The sequence below is a fragment of the Lynx canadensis genome, chromosome E1 (genome assembly GCF_007474595.2).
Source record: "Lynx canadensis isolate LIC74 chromosome E1, mLynCan4.pri.v2, whole genome shotgun sequence".
In the NCBI taxonomy this organism is placed as follows: Eukaryota; Metazoa; Chordata; class Mammalia; order Carnivora; family Felidae; genus Lynx; species Lynx canadensis.
The window spans coordinates 44,461,318-44,480,949 of NC_044316.2; the positions used below are offsets into that span (position 1 = coordinate 44,461,318).

At 39.0% G+C, this 19,632-nt stretch overlaps 1 protein-coding gene across 5 annotated transcripts in view; it reads left to right on the plus strand.

Annotated features, from left to right (window-relative positions):
- TLK2 (tousled like kinase 2) overlaps window positions 1–19,632 on the plus strand; it is a 115,877-nt gene that overhangs the window by 38,789 nt on the left and 57,456 nt on the right. For 4 of the 5 annotated variants that reach the window (XM_032591222.1, XM_030296258.2, XM_030296259.2 and 1 more), the window contains 5 exons: window positions 12–83; window positions 279–348; window positions 1,374–1,417; window positions 2,151–2,246; window positions 11,948–12,115. In XM_032591222.1, coding sequence (XP_032447113.1) covers window positions 12–83; window positions 279–348; window positions 1,374–1,417; window positions 2,151–2,246; window positions 11,948–12,115 — 450 coding nt within the window. The remainder of the gene's footprint in view (window positions 1–11; window positions 84–278; window positions 349–1,373; window positions 1,418–2,150; window positions 2,247–11,947; window positions 12,116–19,632) is intronic. The other variant, XM_032591223.1, reaches the window with a different exon arrangement.

Here is a 19,632-nt window from a genome sequence, read left to right on the forward strand (position 1 = left end):
TCTCTTTCCAGGGGCCACTCAATAGTGAGTCTTCCAATCAGAGCTTGTGCAGCGTGGGGTCCTTGAGTGATAAAGAAGTAGAGGTAAGAGGCCACATTCACTATGAGACTACACATTCCCACACCCTCAGTCTGGGTTGAAAGGTAGCACTGCATAACTCCAGGACTCTGATTTAGGACTTGCCTTCTATCTTCTTATAAGTTTGATATTTTGTACCTACTCTCATAATGTGAAAAAGTTAACAAAATGCTAATTGTGATGTATATGGTATTTAACAGACTCCTGAGAAAAAACAGAATGACCAGCGAAACCGGAAAAGAAAAGCTGAACCATATGAAACTAGCCAAGGTATTAATAATTTCATACCAATAAAAATACTAAATTCTTGGAATTTAGATACTTAGAATTTCCAACTCACACGAAATAATTAGTTCCTACACAGGGATTCCTAACAAAGGAGATTTGTGTACCTTAAGGGAATATCAGGCTGTTTATTATAGACTCGCCATTTGATACACACTTGCCAAAAGTGTCAGTTCTTTGGGGACCCTTGTTTTCCCTGTTGTAAGTTAACGATCTTCTCACCACAGGTTTTTCTTCAGACTAAGCATGTATTATACAGAAAAGAGGTTACATTGGTGTTGTAACTATGTCTTGCATTAGCTCAGTGATTTGTTAATAATTGGTAGCCAGAAATGGTTTCATTTACATGGCTGTCCTTTGTACCTGCTCTCCTGTGGCAGTTCAGTTGAGCATTGGCACCCAGTGGGCTAACTCTATAAATATGATGGGTTATGATGCCAAATATCTTTGTGTAATTAAAGAGGGAATAAATGGTTTGCTTCGTCACCTCCACCTCCTCTAAGGAATGGAAGTCACAGTCTTTTTTGCATTTTTCTTATTTTTTTATCTACAAATTATTTTTTACTTTTGGGCAGGGGGCAGAAAATTGTCCCAAAGCGACATGGTCACATAAAGTTTTTTGTGACCTAGTATAAAACCCTTTAGTCCTGATGAGTTTGTTTTGAATTTTTTGTTCTCTTGATTGAGGGCATGGACTGTACATTTGTTTTATTTTGATTCATAGCTGTGGCCTAGGTTTTCTTACCATATTATAAAAGAAAGATTAGCAAATCTTAAAGGAAAGCAAGCTGAGAAAAAGTCTTCCTTTCACTGCTTATTAAGGCTTTTATTAGATGGAGGAAACTGTCTCTGTTCTTAGGATACAGGTAATTTGGCTTATTTGTTAAAAGTAAAGCCAGTACTTGAATTGATGATGACATACGCAGTTAGTGAATGCATAGTACGTTTTAGTGAATGATGGTTTACGTATGTTGTTGGAAAAACTATACTTACTTTGGTTTCATTTTCAGGGAAAGGCACTCCTAGGGGACATAAGATTAGTGATTACTTTGAGGTAAGTTAAATTTTTGGAAAAAAAGTTTATAGTGATTTTTTAAAAATCTGAATCCTTGCCTTCATTTAAGGCTTTAGAAAGCAGTGTTTTGCCTTTACTGTGCTCTCCTCCCCTTCCTCCCCGTCTTCATCAATCTGATGTTGGCCCATCTCTCTCTGTTAAGAGGAAACTGCTGCTGACTTCCTAAATTTAAATTTGTTTATGATGTGTCTTGTCTGTGATGATATAAAAATTCACAAATGAGGTGATGTTTCTCTTGGCCAGACTAGGTTTCGGGTCTTGCAAAGATTGAAATGGAGTGACTTGGACTCTTCTTTTGTCCTCTTCCCTTTAGTTCGGTGGGACACGTAGCGAGCTCACTGACCCATCGTTAGTGGTTCCTAAAGAAGACACTAACATCCACTGTACCACTGTATTCCTGCTTCGGGTTATTTTGAGACAAGAAGGGAAAACATTCTTCTCTGATGTCCTTTCAAAACCATGTGTACCTTCAGCTTTCAGCCACGTTTTCTTTATATCTTTTTGGTACATTTCTGCTGGAGCTCCTTCTTAAAATCTCACTGAAAAGCTAGCCAAAATTTGACTTACATGGTATTTTTCTCTTTAGCATGAGATGTATTGACTTAAAGGGGCCATATAATTAAGACCTGTTTGTGTGTTAATCTTTTACTCTCCTTATCTGAAGCACAGTACTGTTTTGAATTATTCATATCCGTTTTTCCCTGTTGGCCAGTTTGCTGGGGGAAGCGGGCCAGGAACCAGCCCTGGCAGAAGTGTTCCGCCAGTTGCACGATCCTCACCGCAACATTCCTTATCCAATCCCTTACCGGTAAGCATTCACCTGGAGAAATTTGACACCTGTTGTAGGAGGCGAGAACCCAGGATCACTCCAGCAGTTTCTCTTCCGTTAACTACCCAGGGGAATGAGGCACTGAGGAGAAACATTCAGTGCTACCTGTGAGTCACTGAGACTCAAGTCTGTCTCCGTAAATTTATGTTGCACAAGAGCTACCCCTGTTTCTCAGTATAGTAAGTTACCTCTAAGCCTACAGCTCAGTTCCGTCAAGGAAATGATTTCCAATTTAAACGTAAACTTTGTATCCTTGCCAAACTTAAATATAAGTTTGGCATTTGATTTATTTTCAAGGCTTTCTCAGTGATGTGGTAGAGAAACTCATGTTACTCAAATTTGAGATGGGTTTGTTACCTTCCCTTTTTTTTTTTTTAAATAAGATTTTTATTTTTAAATAATCTCTACGCCCAGTGTGGGGCTCGAACTCACAACCCCTGAGATCAAGAGTCGCAGGATTCACCGACCGAGCCAGCCAAGCCTATCTGTTTCCTTCCTTCAAGTGAGAACTGAAGATCTTAAGACCATTATAGCCAGATTAGTGGTTCTCAACGTGGGGTAGTTTTGCCTCTCAGGGAACATTTGGCACTGTTGGAGTAATTTTTGATCACAACTGGAGGGTGGGAGGAGGGAGCTGTAGGCATCTAGTAGGCAGAGGCCAGATGCTAGTAAACATCCTACAAAGTACAGAATAGGCCCTCATAGTAAAGAGTTTCTTGCTCCAATTGTCACTGGTGCCGAGATTGAGACTCCTGAGCTAGGTACCTAATAGGGGATTTTGTGTTAATTTACTTGAGTGCCTTTGGATAATTTGTTGATACCATACAAGATCTTTGTACTCAGGAGTGTGTTCTGTCTGCTGATGCCTCAGGTATTGCTTTGGGATTTGGGGGAAGAGGGATCTCCCTATGTTCAGTTTTTGTGCTAGGTCTGTTTTTAGGAAAGCTGTTTGACTCTGCTACCTTAGCAGAGTTGGGTAATACTGATCTTCTCCTAAGTGATTTAGCCTTCTGTGTTAAAGTGTTTAGAATGCATTTCTTTTCCTCTTCTATCTCGTAAAGACATGCGTTTATTAAGGTGACCGCAGTTATTAAAGCACTTGGTAAACTGTATCCAACTTGAAAATTTGGCTATTATCTTGTCATCCTTGCTATATTTAAAAATGTTAGAAATGTAAAGGGGTGCCTGGATGGTTCAACTGGAAGTGTCCTCCTCTTGATCTCAGCTCAGGTCACGATCTCATGGTACATGAGATCAAGTTCCACATCAGGGTCTATGATGACAGCACGGAACCTGCTTGAGATTCTCTCTCTCTCTGTCTCTGTCTCTCTGTCTGTCTCTCCCTTTCCCTCTCCCTCTCTCTCCCTTCCTCCCCCCCCCCCTGCACTCCTGCACGTGCATGTGAGCTGTCTCTCTCAAAATAAACATTTTAAAAAAAGTTAGAAATGTTTGATGTGTAGATCTATTTGGTTAGGTTGAGGGTTTTTAGGTAACTGTTGAGGAGGCTTGTGTCTATTTTTCTTAACATTTATTTATATGTTCATTAAAATTTTTTTTTAGAATTTGTAAAGTAATCTCTATACCCAACGTGGGGCTCAGATTCACAACCCCAAGATCAAGAGGTGCATGCTCCACTGCCTGAGCCGGCAGGGCGCCCCTATTTTTAATTTTTAAACCAATTAAAGTGCTTAAAGTATTCCAACACAAGAAAGAAATATTACCAGCCTCCCTCCCCAAACCCCCTTATGCTCCCTGCCAGTTATTAGCCCCCTCCCTGTCATTGGGAATAGCCACTGTCCTGATTTCTAACAGCAGAGATGTTTTTTTTCTTTCTGTTTTTGTATTTTGTATGAAAGAAATCATACAACGTACACTCTTATGTCTGTCTTCTTTTGTTCAACATTACTTCTGTGAGATGAATCCATATTGTTGTGTGTTTTGTTGTAGATCACTCATTGTCACTGGTGTGTGGTATGATTTTAATATTTTTATTTACTAACATTTTAATTAAAAAATTTTTTTTAAGTTTATTTATTTTGAGAGAGAGTGTGAGCAAGCAAGCAGGGCAGGGGCAGAGAGAGAGGGAGGGAGAATCCTAAGCAGGTTCCATGCTGTCAGCACAGAGCCCATCATGGGGCTCAAACTCATGAACTGTGAGATCATGACCTAAGTTGAAATCAGGAGTTGGACGTTCAACCAACTGAGCCAACCAGGCGCTCCTATATTTTAATTTTTAACTATTTGGTTAATCTGTTGCACATCTTCTTCCACTAGAATGTTAATCTCATGAGACCAGGGACTTTGCTTTGTAGTTGATTGCTGTTTCCGTCTCTCAGTCTTATTACCTAACGGTATAATTATTATTACTGTTTTTTTGACTTGACGTGAAGAGATAATATCTTGTTCAGTTTTTGGTCTTTAACACCCAAAACCGTGCTTGGCACACATAGCAGATGCTCAGAGTTGTTGAAAAGAAGAATCGAGGGGCGCCTGGGTGGCTCAGTTCGTTAAGCATCCAACTTCGGCTCAGGTCATGATCTCGCGGTCCGTGGGTTCGAGCCCCGCGTCAGGCTCTGTGCTGACAGCTCAGAGCCTGGAGCCTGTTTCAGATTCTGTGTCTCCCTCTTTTCTGACCCTCCCCAGTTCATGCTCTCTCTCTCTCTGTGTCTCAAAAATAAATAAACGTTAAAAGAAAAAAAAGAAAAAAAAAAAAAAGAAAAGAAGAATCGATGGATAAAGAATTATTTTAGTTTTTTCCCCCCAAGTATTTTTTTGTATTTTTTTAATTTTATTTTTTATTTTTAAAATTTTACATCCAAATTAGTTAGCATATAGTGCAACGATTTCAGGAGTAGATTCCTTAGTGCCCCTTACCCATTTAGCCCATCCCCCCTCCCATGACCCCTCCATTAAACCCTCAGATTGTTCTCCATATTTATGAGTCTCTTCTATTTTGTCCCCCTCCCTGTTTTTATATTCTTTTTGTTTCCCTTCCCTTATGTTCATCTGTTTTGTCTCTTAAAGTCCTCACATGAGTGAAGTCATATGATTTTTTTCTTTCTCTGACTGACTAATCTCACTTAGCATAATACCCTCCAGTTGCATCCATGTAGTTGCAAATGGCAAGATTTCATTCTTTTTGATGCTCCATTGTATGTATGTATGTGTGTGTGTATATATATATATATATATATATACACACACACACACACACACACACACACCACATCTTCTTCATTCATCCATCAATGGACATTTGGGCTCTTTCCATACATTGGTTATTGTTGATAGTGCTGCTGTAAACATGGGGGTGCATGTGCCCCTTCGAAATAGCACACCTGTATTCCATGGATCTATGCCTAGTAGTGCAATTGCTGGGTGGTAGGGTAGTTCTATTTTTAGTTTTTTGAGGAACCTCCATACCGTTTTCCAGAGTGGCTACACCAGCTTGCATTCCCAGGTTCTTTTGTATTTTTTGTTGAAAATAAAGAAGTACCTAAAACATGAGGCTTTTAATGCAGGAGTTTGGTAAAAACTACAACTCATAGCTGGCAAACTAAGAATGATTTTTAGATTTTTAAAGAGTTGTGGAGACAGAAGAATATATCGCAGAGATGTTATATGGCCTGTAAAGCCTAAAATATTTGTGTGGCCCTTCACAAAAAGGAAATCCTTATAAAGTTAACTCCATATAATCATTCCTTAGGTCAAGAAGTGAAATATTTCCAGCACCCTGGAAACCTGTGTGCTCTTCTCTGATTACAACGCTCTCTACCCTGGAAACAACCACTATTCTAACTTTCGTGATTATAATGTGCTCTTCCTTACAGTTCGACCATGTGTGTATCCCTAAACAATATAGTTTTGTTCTGTCATTAAGTCAGTTTTGTTAATCATGGCGTTTAATCATAGTTTTTAAATTTTCTGTATTCTGATTTTTGGTTGTTTGTCCTGGCAGTTACCAAGAGAGGTGTATTTATTATCTCTCATGATTGTGCGAGTTGTTTCTTCATGTATTTATAGTTTTGATTTGTGTATTATTAAGTGACCCTTCATCTCTTATGATACTTTTTGCTCTAAATGCATTTTATCCAATATTTAATGTATCCAAACCATTATATGGTATAGATATTTCCATTTTTATACTACCAGCTTTTCATTATGTTTTCAGTATACCTGACACATAAATAGTTGAATTTTTCTTTATTCTGTTTAAAGTATTTTTTTAACGTTCGCTTTTATTTTATTTTATTTTATTTTATTTATTTTTAACATTTATTTATTTTTGAGAGACAGAGAGAGGCAGAGCATGAGCGGGGGGAGGCTGGGGGAGAGATACAGAATCTGAAGCAGGCTCCAGGCTCTGAGCTGTTTGTTAGCACAGAGCCCAGTGCGGGGCTCGAACTCGTGAACTGCGAGACCATGACCTGATTTGAAGTCAGGTGCTCAACCAACTGAGCCACCCAGGCGCCCCTTTAGCATTTATTTGCCATCTTTTAATGTGTTTTCTATTCATGCTGCATATTCTCTTTTCTTTCATTTCTTACTTTATTTGGGTGGTTGTTTTTTTGGGGGGGCAGGTTAATCATTGTGTATTCTCATTCTCCACTAGAAGCTAGGTCCTGTTCGGTATTTCTCATAGAAATTACCACACATATCTTCACTGTGCCAAAGTTTGATGTTAATAGTATCTTTATCCTCCTCCCAAATAAACAGTGACCTCAGAACATTAACTCCATTTACTTGCTACTAAGTTGGTGGTGGTGGTGGTGTATGTTTGTATTTTGCTTTTGTTTGTTTTTTTTTAGCCTCATACAACATTATTAGTTTATATTGTCACTGTTCATCTATTTTACTGTCAGTGTTCATTTACCTCTTTCTTTGTACTTCTTTTTTGCATCTTACGTCTTCTACCTAGGGTCCCTTTCCTTCTACCTGAAGTACTCCTTTAGTATTCTTTTATATGTATCTGCTGAGGAGTTAATTGTCTAGGTTTTGTTTGCTTAAAGTACTTAATTTTGCTTTTATTCTTGAAAGATACTTTTGCTGTGTATATTTTTACATTGGCATTTTTTTTCTCTTAACAGCTGAATGTATTATTACCATCTTTTGACTCCCATTGTTACTACTGAGAAAACAACTTTCATATATCTCTCATTTCTTTGAAATTATCTGCTCTTGTTTTCCCCTGGCTGCTTTAAAAATCTTCCATCTGTGGTGGTCTGCAGTTTCACTATGATGCATCCTTTTATTTCTCTTGTTTGTAATGTGTTAGGGTTTTTTGTTGGGTCTTGTACCAGTTCTGGATAATTATTAGCCATTGTCTCTTCAGATATTGTCTCTGCCCTGTTCTCTTTTTCTTTTTCCTATGAAATTCCAATTAATTGTGTGTCACACCATCTCACCTTATCACTTTGCCTTTTGACTTTTTTCTACTTTCTCTTAGTCTCCATTTGCTCCACTCTGGATAGTTTCTTGCCTTTCTGGTCCCAGATTCTTTTGTTTTGTTGCATCTAATTTGCTGTTAACCTCACTGAATTATTATTATTATTTTTTAATGTTTATTTATTTTTGAGAGAAAGAGCGCAAGCAGGGAAGGGGCAGAGAGAGGGGGACAGAGGATCTGAGGATCTGAAATGAGCTCTGTGCTGACGGCAGTGAGCCTGATGTGGGGCTTGAACTTGCAAACGTTGAGATCACGACCTGAGCCGAAGTTGGACACTCAATCGACTGAGCCACCCAGGCTGTCCAACTGCACCGAATTGTTAATTTTTGTTATTGTGTTCCCTGCTGATATTTTCAAGTTTGTCTTTTATTTATTTATTTAGTAGAGTATTTATAATCTGTATTTGATAATTCTGGCATTTGATGTGTTATGAATCTATTTGTTGTCTGTTGTTTTTCCTAGCTGTTGCTCAGGGCTTTATTTCTTTTACGCTTCTTTGGTTTTTTGACTGTGTGCCGCTCATTTTTCCTGAAAAATTATTTGTGAAATTTCTTTGAGATCTAAAAGATGTGTTCCTCCAGGGAGAATTTTTCTTTGCTTCTTCCAGATGCCTAGAGATTTTACCCATCCAGTACTACTCTAAACCGCTGAATTCATGGCTTGCATTTTGTTTGATTGGTTTATTTTGTTTGTTTGTTTCAGCTACCCAGTCGGTATTGATCTGGATTGTGTTAACATTTCTCAGGGGAGCCCCCGCTCCCTGTATTGCCAGGGCAACTTCCTTGTAGTTCTCTGAGGGTGGAGGAAATTTTTCTCTTGGTTTACATTTTCCTTTAGAGTGTAACCCTTTGAAAGTCCTTGAAGCTTGAAGCGCGAAGCGTTTCCTTATTGAACCCCCTGCCCTCAGTGGACTTTGGCCTGTGACGATCCGTTTGGCACCTTGTGCTCTGTAAGCGGGATGGTCAAGATCTGCAGGTACCCTTAGGGCAAATATGACTTGAATGCTTCATTTAAGTGTCTTGCATTCCTAATTTCCCTTAGATTTTTGCCCTGGCAGATCCCTTATTTTATCAACTCTTCAATGCTTTTAACATCTTTTTTTTCCCCATGTTTTGTCCTGTTTTTATAATCATTTTCTAAGGGAAGGTTAGTTCAAACATCCTAGCCTGCTGTATTTCCAGAAATATTCTATAAAATCTTTCAATCCTTGGCAAACATTTATTGAGTACATAACAGAATGATTAATTTTAGTATTGGGGCTTCGGAGATATAGTCTCCCAAGTAGTGCAGATATTGCTGTGAATGGGTATCACAAGCACATTGGAGCCTGAATTTAAACAGTTGCATTTGGTTGGGGTAGGAGTGTTGGCCTCGAGGAGGTGGACTCCGCTTACAGATTAAAAACCTAAATTCTTTTGTTGGGATCATTTTCGTTAGTTTATTTTACTTTTATTTTCTAAAATGAAAATGTTAGTTTTTCCTCATGAAGGGATACATACATGTTATGAAAGTCCAACAATTCAGGTCTCCTCCAGAACTGTTATTAAAGGGTTTACTGGGCATATATGTGTGTACATGTATGTTCATATAATAGTTTCCTAATTTCTGTTGTTTTATTTGTTTAACCAGTATCCTGTAAACATTTTTTTTGTCCTCTAAATAGTGCCGTAACATGTCCGTGTGTGTGTGTGTGTGTGTGTGTGTGTGTGTGTGTGTGTGTCTTTCGCATTTCTTTTCTTTTGCTTTGGATAAATTTCCAAGCTCTAATTCCCTAGTCAAAGAATATGCTTACTTTAAAATGTCATCACATGATTGCTAGCAGATTATCAGCACTTCGCAGGTCCCAGTTTCCGTGTACCCTCCTAATACTGAAGTTTATCACTGTAATTTTGTCAGAAGAATACCTTGTTTTACCTTGAATTTCTTCATTAGTGATATTAAACATATTTTCATAAGTTTAATGGCCTTTTGGATTTCTCTTTTAGTGCTTCTTTAAGTTCTTTGCCTATTTATTTATCAGAGTGTTTGTTTTTTTCTTCCTGATGAGGAGCACATTATTTATTAAGGTTGTTAACTCATTGTCATTTATATGGTAAACATTTTTGCCTATTTATAATTTTATCTTTTAACTTCAGGTTGACTTTTGCCATTCAGGAGTAAAAAAATTTGGAGTCAAATTTGTCACTGTTTTCCTTTATGTCTTACTGGTTTTATGTTATTCTGAGATATACCTGAATGGTTTGTATTTTTAATGTCATGCTTAAAAAGTCCTTCACCACTAGAAAGTCATAAAAATACTTGTTTGTATTTCCTTGTAATTTTTATGTATAAGGAAGCAATCTGCTTTTCTACTTTTTTCTGATACCTGTACAAATACCCTACCATCTATTTAGTAAATTCCCACTAATCTGAAACACAGTTTAATTTTTTTTTTTTTTCAACGTTTATTTATTTTTGGGACAGAGAGAAACAGACCATGAACGGGGGAGGGGCAGAGAGAGAGGGAGACACAGAATGGGAAACAGGCTCCAGGCTCTGAGCCATCAGCCCAGAGCCTGACGCGGGGCTCGAACTCACGGACCGCGAGATCGTGACCTGGCTGAAGTCGGACGCTTAACCGACTGCGCCACCCAGGCGCCCCCTGAAACACAGTTTAATCACAGATTATATATCCATATTATAGGGGTCTGTTTCTGAGTTTTCTGTTCTGTGCCACTGATTGATCTGTCTGCTCATGTACCGGTATTATACTGATGTGGTCTTGCTGTTTTGTGGTATGTTTTAATAACTAGTCAAGTTTCCCTGCTGTTCTTTATCAAAAGTTGTGTGGCTAATTTTGATTATCTTTCCAAGTGAACCTTAGAATTAATGTGTGAAATTCCACCAAATCAACTCCCAAAAGAGAGCAAGAGTGACACTGTGATCACTGCACCACTACAGCACTCTCTCGTAGCAGGAGAGAGAGAGAAAAAAGAAAAACAAAAATAAATAAAAAGCCACATGCGTTGGCTTTTAAAGAAATTTGACATTTATAAAATTTGAATGCAGGCCCATGGTATTACCGTGTAGATCATCTTTTACATCTGCCAATGAATCTGTAGTTTTTCTTATATGTAATCTCCATATTTCTTAAGTTTATTTCTAAACTTATTTCTCTCGTATAGATTTTTTGAAATTTTGAATCTGCTTTTTCTTCCGTTATATATTCTGATAATAATCAATTATTGGTATATGGGGAAGCTGTTGTTTTTTGTATATTTATTTTATATTCGACCATCTTCCCGAGCTCTTATTTGTTGTTTTTCAGTTGATTTGCTTAGTTTCCTTTGTGAATAGTTATATCATCCAAAAATGACACTTTTTAATCTTTAATATTTCCCCTTGTTTATACCTCATTCCCCCCCTTATCACATTGCTAAACCTTCTGTAATAATGTTGAATGATTGTGATATTAATGTGTTAACCCCTTTCTAGTTTTCTTAACTTTATTGAGTGTGTCTTTGGTATGGCACCATTAATTTATGTTCATCTCTGAAAAAAAATACTGTGTTGTATTAAAGACGGATACTCCCAGTGTTTTTTGTTTTTGTTTTTAAGAGTTGCCCAACAATGTGCAAATCCTCTTTTGACATCTAAAGGGAAGAATCTTGATATCTCCGCTCCCCAATACTAATGTAATGAATTATATCGGTAGATTTGCTAATAATGAACCATCCTTACATTTCTGGAATAAACCATACATAATTGTGTTATATCATTCTTTTAGTGTTCTGTGGAAATTGTGTTGCTTGTATTTATTTTTGATTTTTGCATATAAGTATAGCATGGTAAGGATAGAATTGAGAGTGAAATAAGCTTCCTGTAAATTAGGGGACAAATGTCTTCATCCTCATTTACCTACAGGATAGAAATAACATTTCCTTTGTAGGTTTGAAGGTATTGTGAAGTCGATTTGTTGAACTCTGAAAAGTAAACTGCAATTTCAGTTGTAGAAATACGGAACAATTAAAATTGTAAAATACAATTAATTTTACAGAATTCAAGTGAGATACTATCCCAGATTTACAGATAAGTTATAATCCAGCGACACTGTGATTATGCTGTCCGTATTTGTTTTCAGAGAAGGTGTTTTTCAAAAATTACTCTTCTGTGCGCTGTTTTAATCCATTATGTGTTTTGGCGGTTTCTGGCTGCTTTCTCATGTAATCCGTGGGGTTTCTTTGATGTTTTGCAGCGGCGGGTAGAGCAGCCCCTCTATGGCTTAGATGGCAGCGCTGCAAAGGAGGTGTCGGAGGAGCAGTCCGCTCTGCCAACCCTCATGTCAGTGATGCTGGCGAAGCCTCGGCTTGACACGGAGCAGCTGGCGCAGAGGGGAGCTGGCCTCTGCTTCACCTTTGTGTCAGTGAGTACCAAGGCTGACCTGATGCAGATCCGTGTTGCCCTCGAGCTCCTTGATGGAGTTTGAGGAATTATGTTCGTGAAGAGATGATGCCGTTACTAACTGTGTGCCTTCTAAAGGTAGCGTGGTTTTCTTCAGTGTCCCTTGGTTCCAGGGGGTGAGAGGGACTACTTTGTTAAAGTCTGGGCACACCGTGGGAAAGAAAATACGGTTTTAGGTTGACAAAGAAGTGAAGACGATACAGATCAAATTCCGTTACAGCCAAAGTACTTGTCTAATTAAAGTCGCCAAACTCCAGGCGTCACTTATTTGAAGCAGCGTGTAGGTCAGAAAATGTGAGCAGGTAGGCGGGCATTCTGTAGTGTGTGTGCCAGTCTGTCTCCCCTCCGTGGTACTGGCGTGACCTGTACGCTTGCCTCCTCTCACCTCTTCACAGTGTTGGGACAGATACTTTTTCCAGGAGTATTTGGCTACCTGTTTGCTGTTCTCAGCTTGCTTCTTTCTCTCTCCTTGGAGAACAAGTAGGTTTGACCCCATTTTTACTTACCAAATTATCTAGTGCAGTTTGACTCCAGGGTTGTTATTTTTCTTGGTTTCTGTGCCCCACCACAGATGATACAGAGCAAGGGAAAGCCCCGTTGCCCTATTCTTCCATTTTTGGGGGCCTCTTTCAGAGCTAAAGTCATCACTGATCCAAATTTCTTTCTCTTCTCCTGGTTCATTCGCTCCACTTGTAACCTAAGTTTCCTCTTTATTTGTTTCGTGGATTCTGAGTCATTAATCCACATGCAGTTGTATTCAAAAAGGCCATGAAAAGGGTGGGTGCCTTAAGGAAAGGAAATAAAAATTATGAAGTAATTAGCGAACCATTGTGCACAACTTGGAATACTTTCTTACCGTTATTATTGCTTTTCCTCAAAGAGATATTACAGCTTTTAAACTTAGAGAATTTTTTAAGCATCAGAGGAATGGAGAGACTTCTTGTGTGAAGGGGGTCTAATTTTATCGGTGGGTGTCAGAAACAAAATTGGAGAATTGACCAATACAGTCCTGTGTGTGGGCCTGACAGTAGTATGGCATAGTTTGTGTGAGAATGTTGTGGTTCTCTATAGTATGCTTACAGAGCGTGTGCCTGTGCGCGTGTGTAAAAATTACATTGTTTACTATTCACTGACCATTAAATCTTCATCTTCGAGCTAACTTTCCCAGGCAAAACCTTGGATAATCAGAGGTTTGTTTGTCCTTATGTTCTTTTATTGCCTTTTTGAAAGCTATTTCCATTTCACTTGAGGGGAGTTCCCTTTGTTTATTGCACGAATACTTACTGAATGCCCACTATGTGACAGGCATGTAGCTAAGTACCCAGGATTTCGATCAGGAAAACTTGGTGCCCTATTGTGAGCCTTCCAAAAAAGGTATTGGGATGGGTGCACGTGGATAACGGCTTCCTCAGTCCTATCAGCTCGTTCACTCGGGCTGTCAGAGGAGTGCAGATGCTATAGCCAGATTGTTCTCATGGAGAGGAGAGATGGCAGAGAAGAGTAAGAAATGAACGTGTCTGAAGAAGGAACAGGGAAATAAATGTGAAAAACAAAGGCTTAAATGGTTTGGTACAGTTCTGGATCTCTTTGCTTCTCTGCAGTTCCAGCCAGGATATAAGCTTAGTAGTCTAAAGAAAGAAGAAAGCAAAAGAGTTAACATTAACATATTTAAAAAAACATTTTTAATAAATAAAGACCAGCAGTTTCCTGACAAATAGGCAAAAGCTATTAATTAGCAGGCAGTTTTACGGGGTAGGTGGAGGGAAGACAGATGACTAATAACATGAAAACTGCCTAACTTCAGCCGTGGAGAGATGCAAAATAAAACAAGGTATAACACTTTTGACCTGTCAGAGTGTTAAGGATTGTTACATTTGATAATTCTCAGTGTAGATTATAGTTTAGATACACATGCAAGTTTTATACTGACTCTAAATTGGTGCAGTCTCTTGGACAAGTTGGTTTGTATCCGAGTGTTAAATTTACATGCCTTGGGACCCAGGAATTCTATTCCCATAAAACTATATGAAGATGTTTATTGCATTGTTTATTATTGCAGAAATCCGGAAGTGGTTTCCCTTCACTGGTGTTTCACAGGAACTTGTATCCAGGGTGTCTGTGACCTCCACACTGCTGCACCCAGTGATCAGTCCTCAGAATGTATCTGTCCAGCATGATTCATTAGCCATAACTGATGACTCCTTTCTCCAAGCACGTCCTCTTGTGCTCCCCTCCGCTTCTACTCTTTTTGTTCTTTCTCATTTCCCAGACCTCTAAACAGTGGAGTGCCCCAGGGCTCAGTCTTCAGACTTTTGTCTACCTTTATTCTCTACATAATCTCATTGAGTTTCTTTGCTTTAGTTATCACCCATATGCAGAGCACTTCCAAGTTTATATCTCCAGCCCAGAGCCCTGCCCCGAATTCCAAATGTATGTAGTCAGTTGCTTCTAGACTTTTCTTTATGTCTGATAAGCATATCAAACCTAACATGTCCAAAACTGAATTCAATCCAAACCCATTTCTTCAACAGCCTTCCACATCTCAGTAACTGTCCATTCTCTCCTTCTAGTTGTTTAAAAACCATGGAGTCATTCTTGTCTCTTCTCTTTATTTTATATCCCAGTTACAAATCCATCAGTAAATCTTACTATTACGGTTATGTTCAGATTCCTACTGCTTCTAACCTCTTCACTACTCCTACTACTACTCCTACTACTACTTGAAATAAACCGTTGTCCCCCACTAAGGTTATGGTAGTAGCCTCCTCACTGGATTCTTTGCTCCTTCCTACCTTCTTTGCCTTTTAATCTGTTTTCAACCGATGAGAGTGATTCAGTCATGTTTGCTCAAAGGTACTTAAAATGGCACATAAAGACTTGCGTGGTCTGTTTCTCACCACTTGGCCATCTCTTACTGCCACCTCCCTTCCTTACTAGGTTCCGTCCCCACCGGCCACCTTGCCTTCTCAAATACTACCTGGCATGTTCTCACCTCAGGGACTTTACACTTGGTGTTGCCTTTGTCTTAACATTCTTCCCCCAGATAGTAAGTCTGCCATGCTTCTTCAGTTCTCTGCTTGAATTTACCCTATTAGAGAGGCCTACCCTGATCACACTCTATTAAATAGCAACTCCTCCTTGCCCACTCCACACAATGTCTACCTCCTATGCCCTGCTTTGTTTTTCTTCTCAGTCTTCTCACCAGCTGACCTGCTATAATTTACTTGTCTGACTCCTCCCCTGCCCCCACTGGCATGGAAACTCCATCAGGTCAAGGACTTTGCTTTGTTCACTTTTCTTTTTTAATGTTTGTTTGTTCTGGAGAGACAGAGCATGAGTGGGGGAGGGGCAGAGAGAATGAGGGACAGAGGATGTGAAGCAGCCTCCACACAGAAAGCAGCAGGCGCAACGTGGGGCTTGAACTCGCGAACCCTGAGATCATGACCTGAGCCAAAGTTGGACACTCAACCAACTGAGCCATCCAGGCTCCCCTGCTTTGTTCCTTTTGATTTTCCAATACCAGAACAGGATCTACTCTAACACACTCTCAGGGCAATTATATGTTGTGTGAATTGATAAAGGCATCCTTCATATAGAGTCTAATGGAATGCTATACAGTTGACAGAAGAAGTGAGAAAGGTATATACGCAGTTGACCCTTGAACAACATTGGGGACTGGGACACCCAACACCCTGCTGGCAGTCAAAAATCATGCAGTATAACTTTTGACCACCCCTCCCCCCACCCAACGTAACTATTAACAGCCTGTTGTTGACCAGAAATCTTACTGATAACATAAACAGCTGGTCAACACATATTTTGTATGTTATTTATATTGTATACTGTATTCTTGGAATAAAGTAAGCTAGAGAAAAAATGTTATTAAGAGCATCACATGAGGGGTGCCTCCATGGCTCAGTTGGTTGAGCATCTGACTCTTGCTATCAGCTCAGGTCATGATCTCATGGTCATAGGACCAAGCCTCACATCCATGCTGAGCATGGAGCCTGCTTAGGATTCTCTGTTCCTGTCTCTCTCTGCCCCTCTCTTGCTCATGCTCTCTCTCTCAAAATAAATAAATAAATGTTTTTTAAAAAAGAAAAGAAACTCATAAGAGAAAAAATACACTTACAGTACCTCACTGTATTTACTGAAAAAATCTTCATATAACTGAACCTGTGCAGTTCATACCCCTGTTGTTCCAAGGTCAACTGTATATGCTGACAGAGAAAGATGTCTAGATAGGTGTTGATAAATAAAAATAGCAGGTGGCAGAATATCGTGAGTTCGATCCTTTTTATTTTTATTTATTTTTGAGAGAGAGAAAGCCTGAACGTGAGTGGTGGAGAGGGGCAGAGGGAGAGGGAGAGAGATAATCTCCCGGGGAGGGGTGGGGGGGGGCTAGATCACATGACCCTGGGATCATGACCTGAGCCCAAGTCAAGAATTGGATGCTCAATTGGAGTGAACCATCCAGGCACCCCGAGTTTGATTCTATAAATATCTAAAATTATATTGTTAATGTAATTTTACATGTTTTAACATAGGAAATTCAATTTTTTCTTCTTTTTATTGAAGTATAATTAACATACAGGAAGTTGATTTTTTAAATTGTAAGATAATATAAAAATGTGTTTTTTTAATGTTTATTTTTGAGAGAGAGAGGGAGACAGAATGTGAGCGGGGGAGGGACAGAGACAGAGGGAGACGCAGAATCTGAAGCAGGCTCCAGGCCCTGAGCTGTCAGCACAGAGCCCTATGCGGGGCTTGAACCCATGAACTGTGAGATCATGACCTGAGTTGGTCTGACGCTCAACCGACTGAGCCACGCAGGCACCCCATAATACAGTTTTCTAAATTGTAAAACTAGTATATGTACATTGCCCACAAAAAAATTAAAATGATGGAGAAGAGTCTTTCCTTTGCAACCCTCAGAAATGTAACCACTGTCCAGAGTTTGTTTTAGATTTTCTACTGATTTACTGTTTGAACTTCAAATAATGTATCTCTTTTTAAAAAAAATTTTTTTTAATGTTTATTTATTTTTGAGAGAGGGAGAGACAGAGTGCAAGCTGGGGAGGGGCAGAGAGAGAGAGGGAGACACAGAATCCGAAGCAGGCTCCAGGCTCCTAGCTGTCCGCACAGAGCCTGACACGGGGCTCGAACTCATGAACCGTGAGATTATGACTTGAGCCGAAGTCGGACGCTCAACCGACTGAGCCACCCAGCCCCTAAATAATGTGTCTCTTAATTAACTATAAACAAGATCTCCCTATTCTCCATTATTTTTTAAATTTTTTTAACGTTTATTTATTTTTGAGAGAGAGAGAGCACACAAGCGAGTGAGGGAGGGGTAGAGAGCCAGGGAGACACAGAATCTGAAGCAGGCTCCAGGCTCTGAGCTGTCTGCACAGAACCCAACGCGGGGCTCTAACTCATGGACTGAGAGATCATGACCTGAGCCGAAGTAGGACACTTAACCAGCTGAGCCACCCAGGCTCCCCTGTCTACTCTCCATTATAAGAGATGAATTTAACATACTCAAACTGTCACCCATCTGCTTTCTCATCTTTCAGTTTTTTAGTTAATGTTACGTTGTAAGTGTGTGCTATTTATTTTTTATTTTATTTTATTTTTCTTATTTTAACCATAATTTAGTATTTTCTGTTTTCCAAATTCTTCTAGGACTTTGAAAACACTTAAGGAACGTTTACAATATTATGACGGTTTCATTATTAGGCATTGCAAAACCAAGTCGTTGTGTTGGATTCACTGAGAAAACCATCCTAGTCATTGATGAGTTTTGATTGAATGAGACAATTCTAGTTGTCAGGGTCTTCTGGATTTTTTTTTTTTTTAATGTCAGGTTTATTATTTTCTTGAAAGCTGCATCTTTTAACATTACACAGGATATTCTTAAAAGCTTGGATTTTTAAAAATGTACTTTCATATTTTATGCTGAAGTATTTTAAAGTACATTTCAGAAATTCTGAACACCTGTCTCTGAATAACTTAACAGGTATTTTCTAAGAAATATTGGTATTTTCCTAGATAGCGTGATTAACATTATCACACTTACCTTTTATTGATGTCTATTCTTATGTAAAATAGAACTTTCCTGTCAGCATCTGGGCCTCTTTGGCTACATTGACTTACAGTTCTTCAGAAAAGCAGGTTAAATGCTTAGTTCTTACTTTTAATTACCAATTTTAATTTTTTAAATAAAACTTTAATTTTTAAAGGAAGGAGGAATAGCTGTATGAAATGTTGACAAATAACTTTCTTTTTTTTTAATGTAACTTTTTTTAATGTTTATTTTTGAGAGCGCACGTGTGTGTGTGTGTGCGCACACAAAGGGGGGAGGGGTAGAGAGAGAGGGAGACAAAGAATCTGAAGCAGGCTCCAGGCTCTGAGCCGTCAGCACAGAGCCCAATGCGGGGCTTGAACTCATGAACCACGAGACCATGACCTGAGCCGAAGTCAGACACTTAGCCAACTGAGACACCCAGGCGCCCCTAACTTTCTCTTCTTTGGTTATCCTTATGGTCTCATGGATTTTTGTGGATGTGTATCTGTAAATCTAATCATTCCTCCTGGTGCTCAGCTGCTCACAGTCTTTTTTATCCTTTCATCATTTAATGAACATTTTGGTTGTTTCCACTTTTTGGTTATTGTGAATGATACTGCTGTGAACATTCATGTCCAAGTTTGTATAGGCGTATGTTGTTATTTTAGGTATGTGCTAAAGAGTGGAATCGTTGGGTCTTATGGTAACTATTTCTTCAGAATTGCCAAACTGCTTTCCAAAGCAGATGTACCATTTTACAAACCCAGCAGTAATACATGAGGGTCCTCCACACATCCTTGTCAACACTTGTCATTATCTGTTGTTTTGATTATAGCCATCCTAGTGGACGTGAAGTAATATCTCATTGTGGTTTTGATTTGCGTTTCCTGAATACTAATGATACTGAGCACTTTTAAAATTTTCTTATGGCCATTTGTATATGTTCTTTGAAGAAATGTCATATAAATCCTTTGTCCATTTGTAAATTGAGCTATTTTTGTTGTTGTTGAGTTGAAAGGGACCCATGTCCACTATATGATTTGCATGTATTTTCTCTTGTGGGTTGTTGTTTTACTTTCTTGAAAGTGTTTGAAGCACAAAAGGTTTTAATTTAGAAAAAGTCCAGTTTATCTTTTTTCTTTCGTTGCTTATGCTTTTAGTGTTTTAGCTAAGAATCCTTAACCTGACATAAGGTCATGAAACTCTACTTCTGTATTTTCTTCTCAGTGTCCTTTTAGCTCTTATATTTAGGTCCGTGATCCATTTTGTGTTATTCTTTGTGTGTGGTGTCAGGAAGGGGGGGGGGGGCCCAACTTTATTCTTTTGCATATGGATATCCAGTCGGTTCCCCCTGCCCTCTCCCCCTCCCCTCCCCCCCCCCCCCCCCCCGCACCATTTGTGTGGAAAGACTA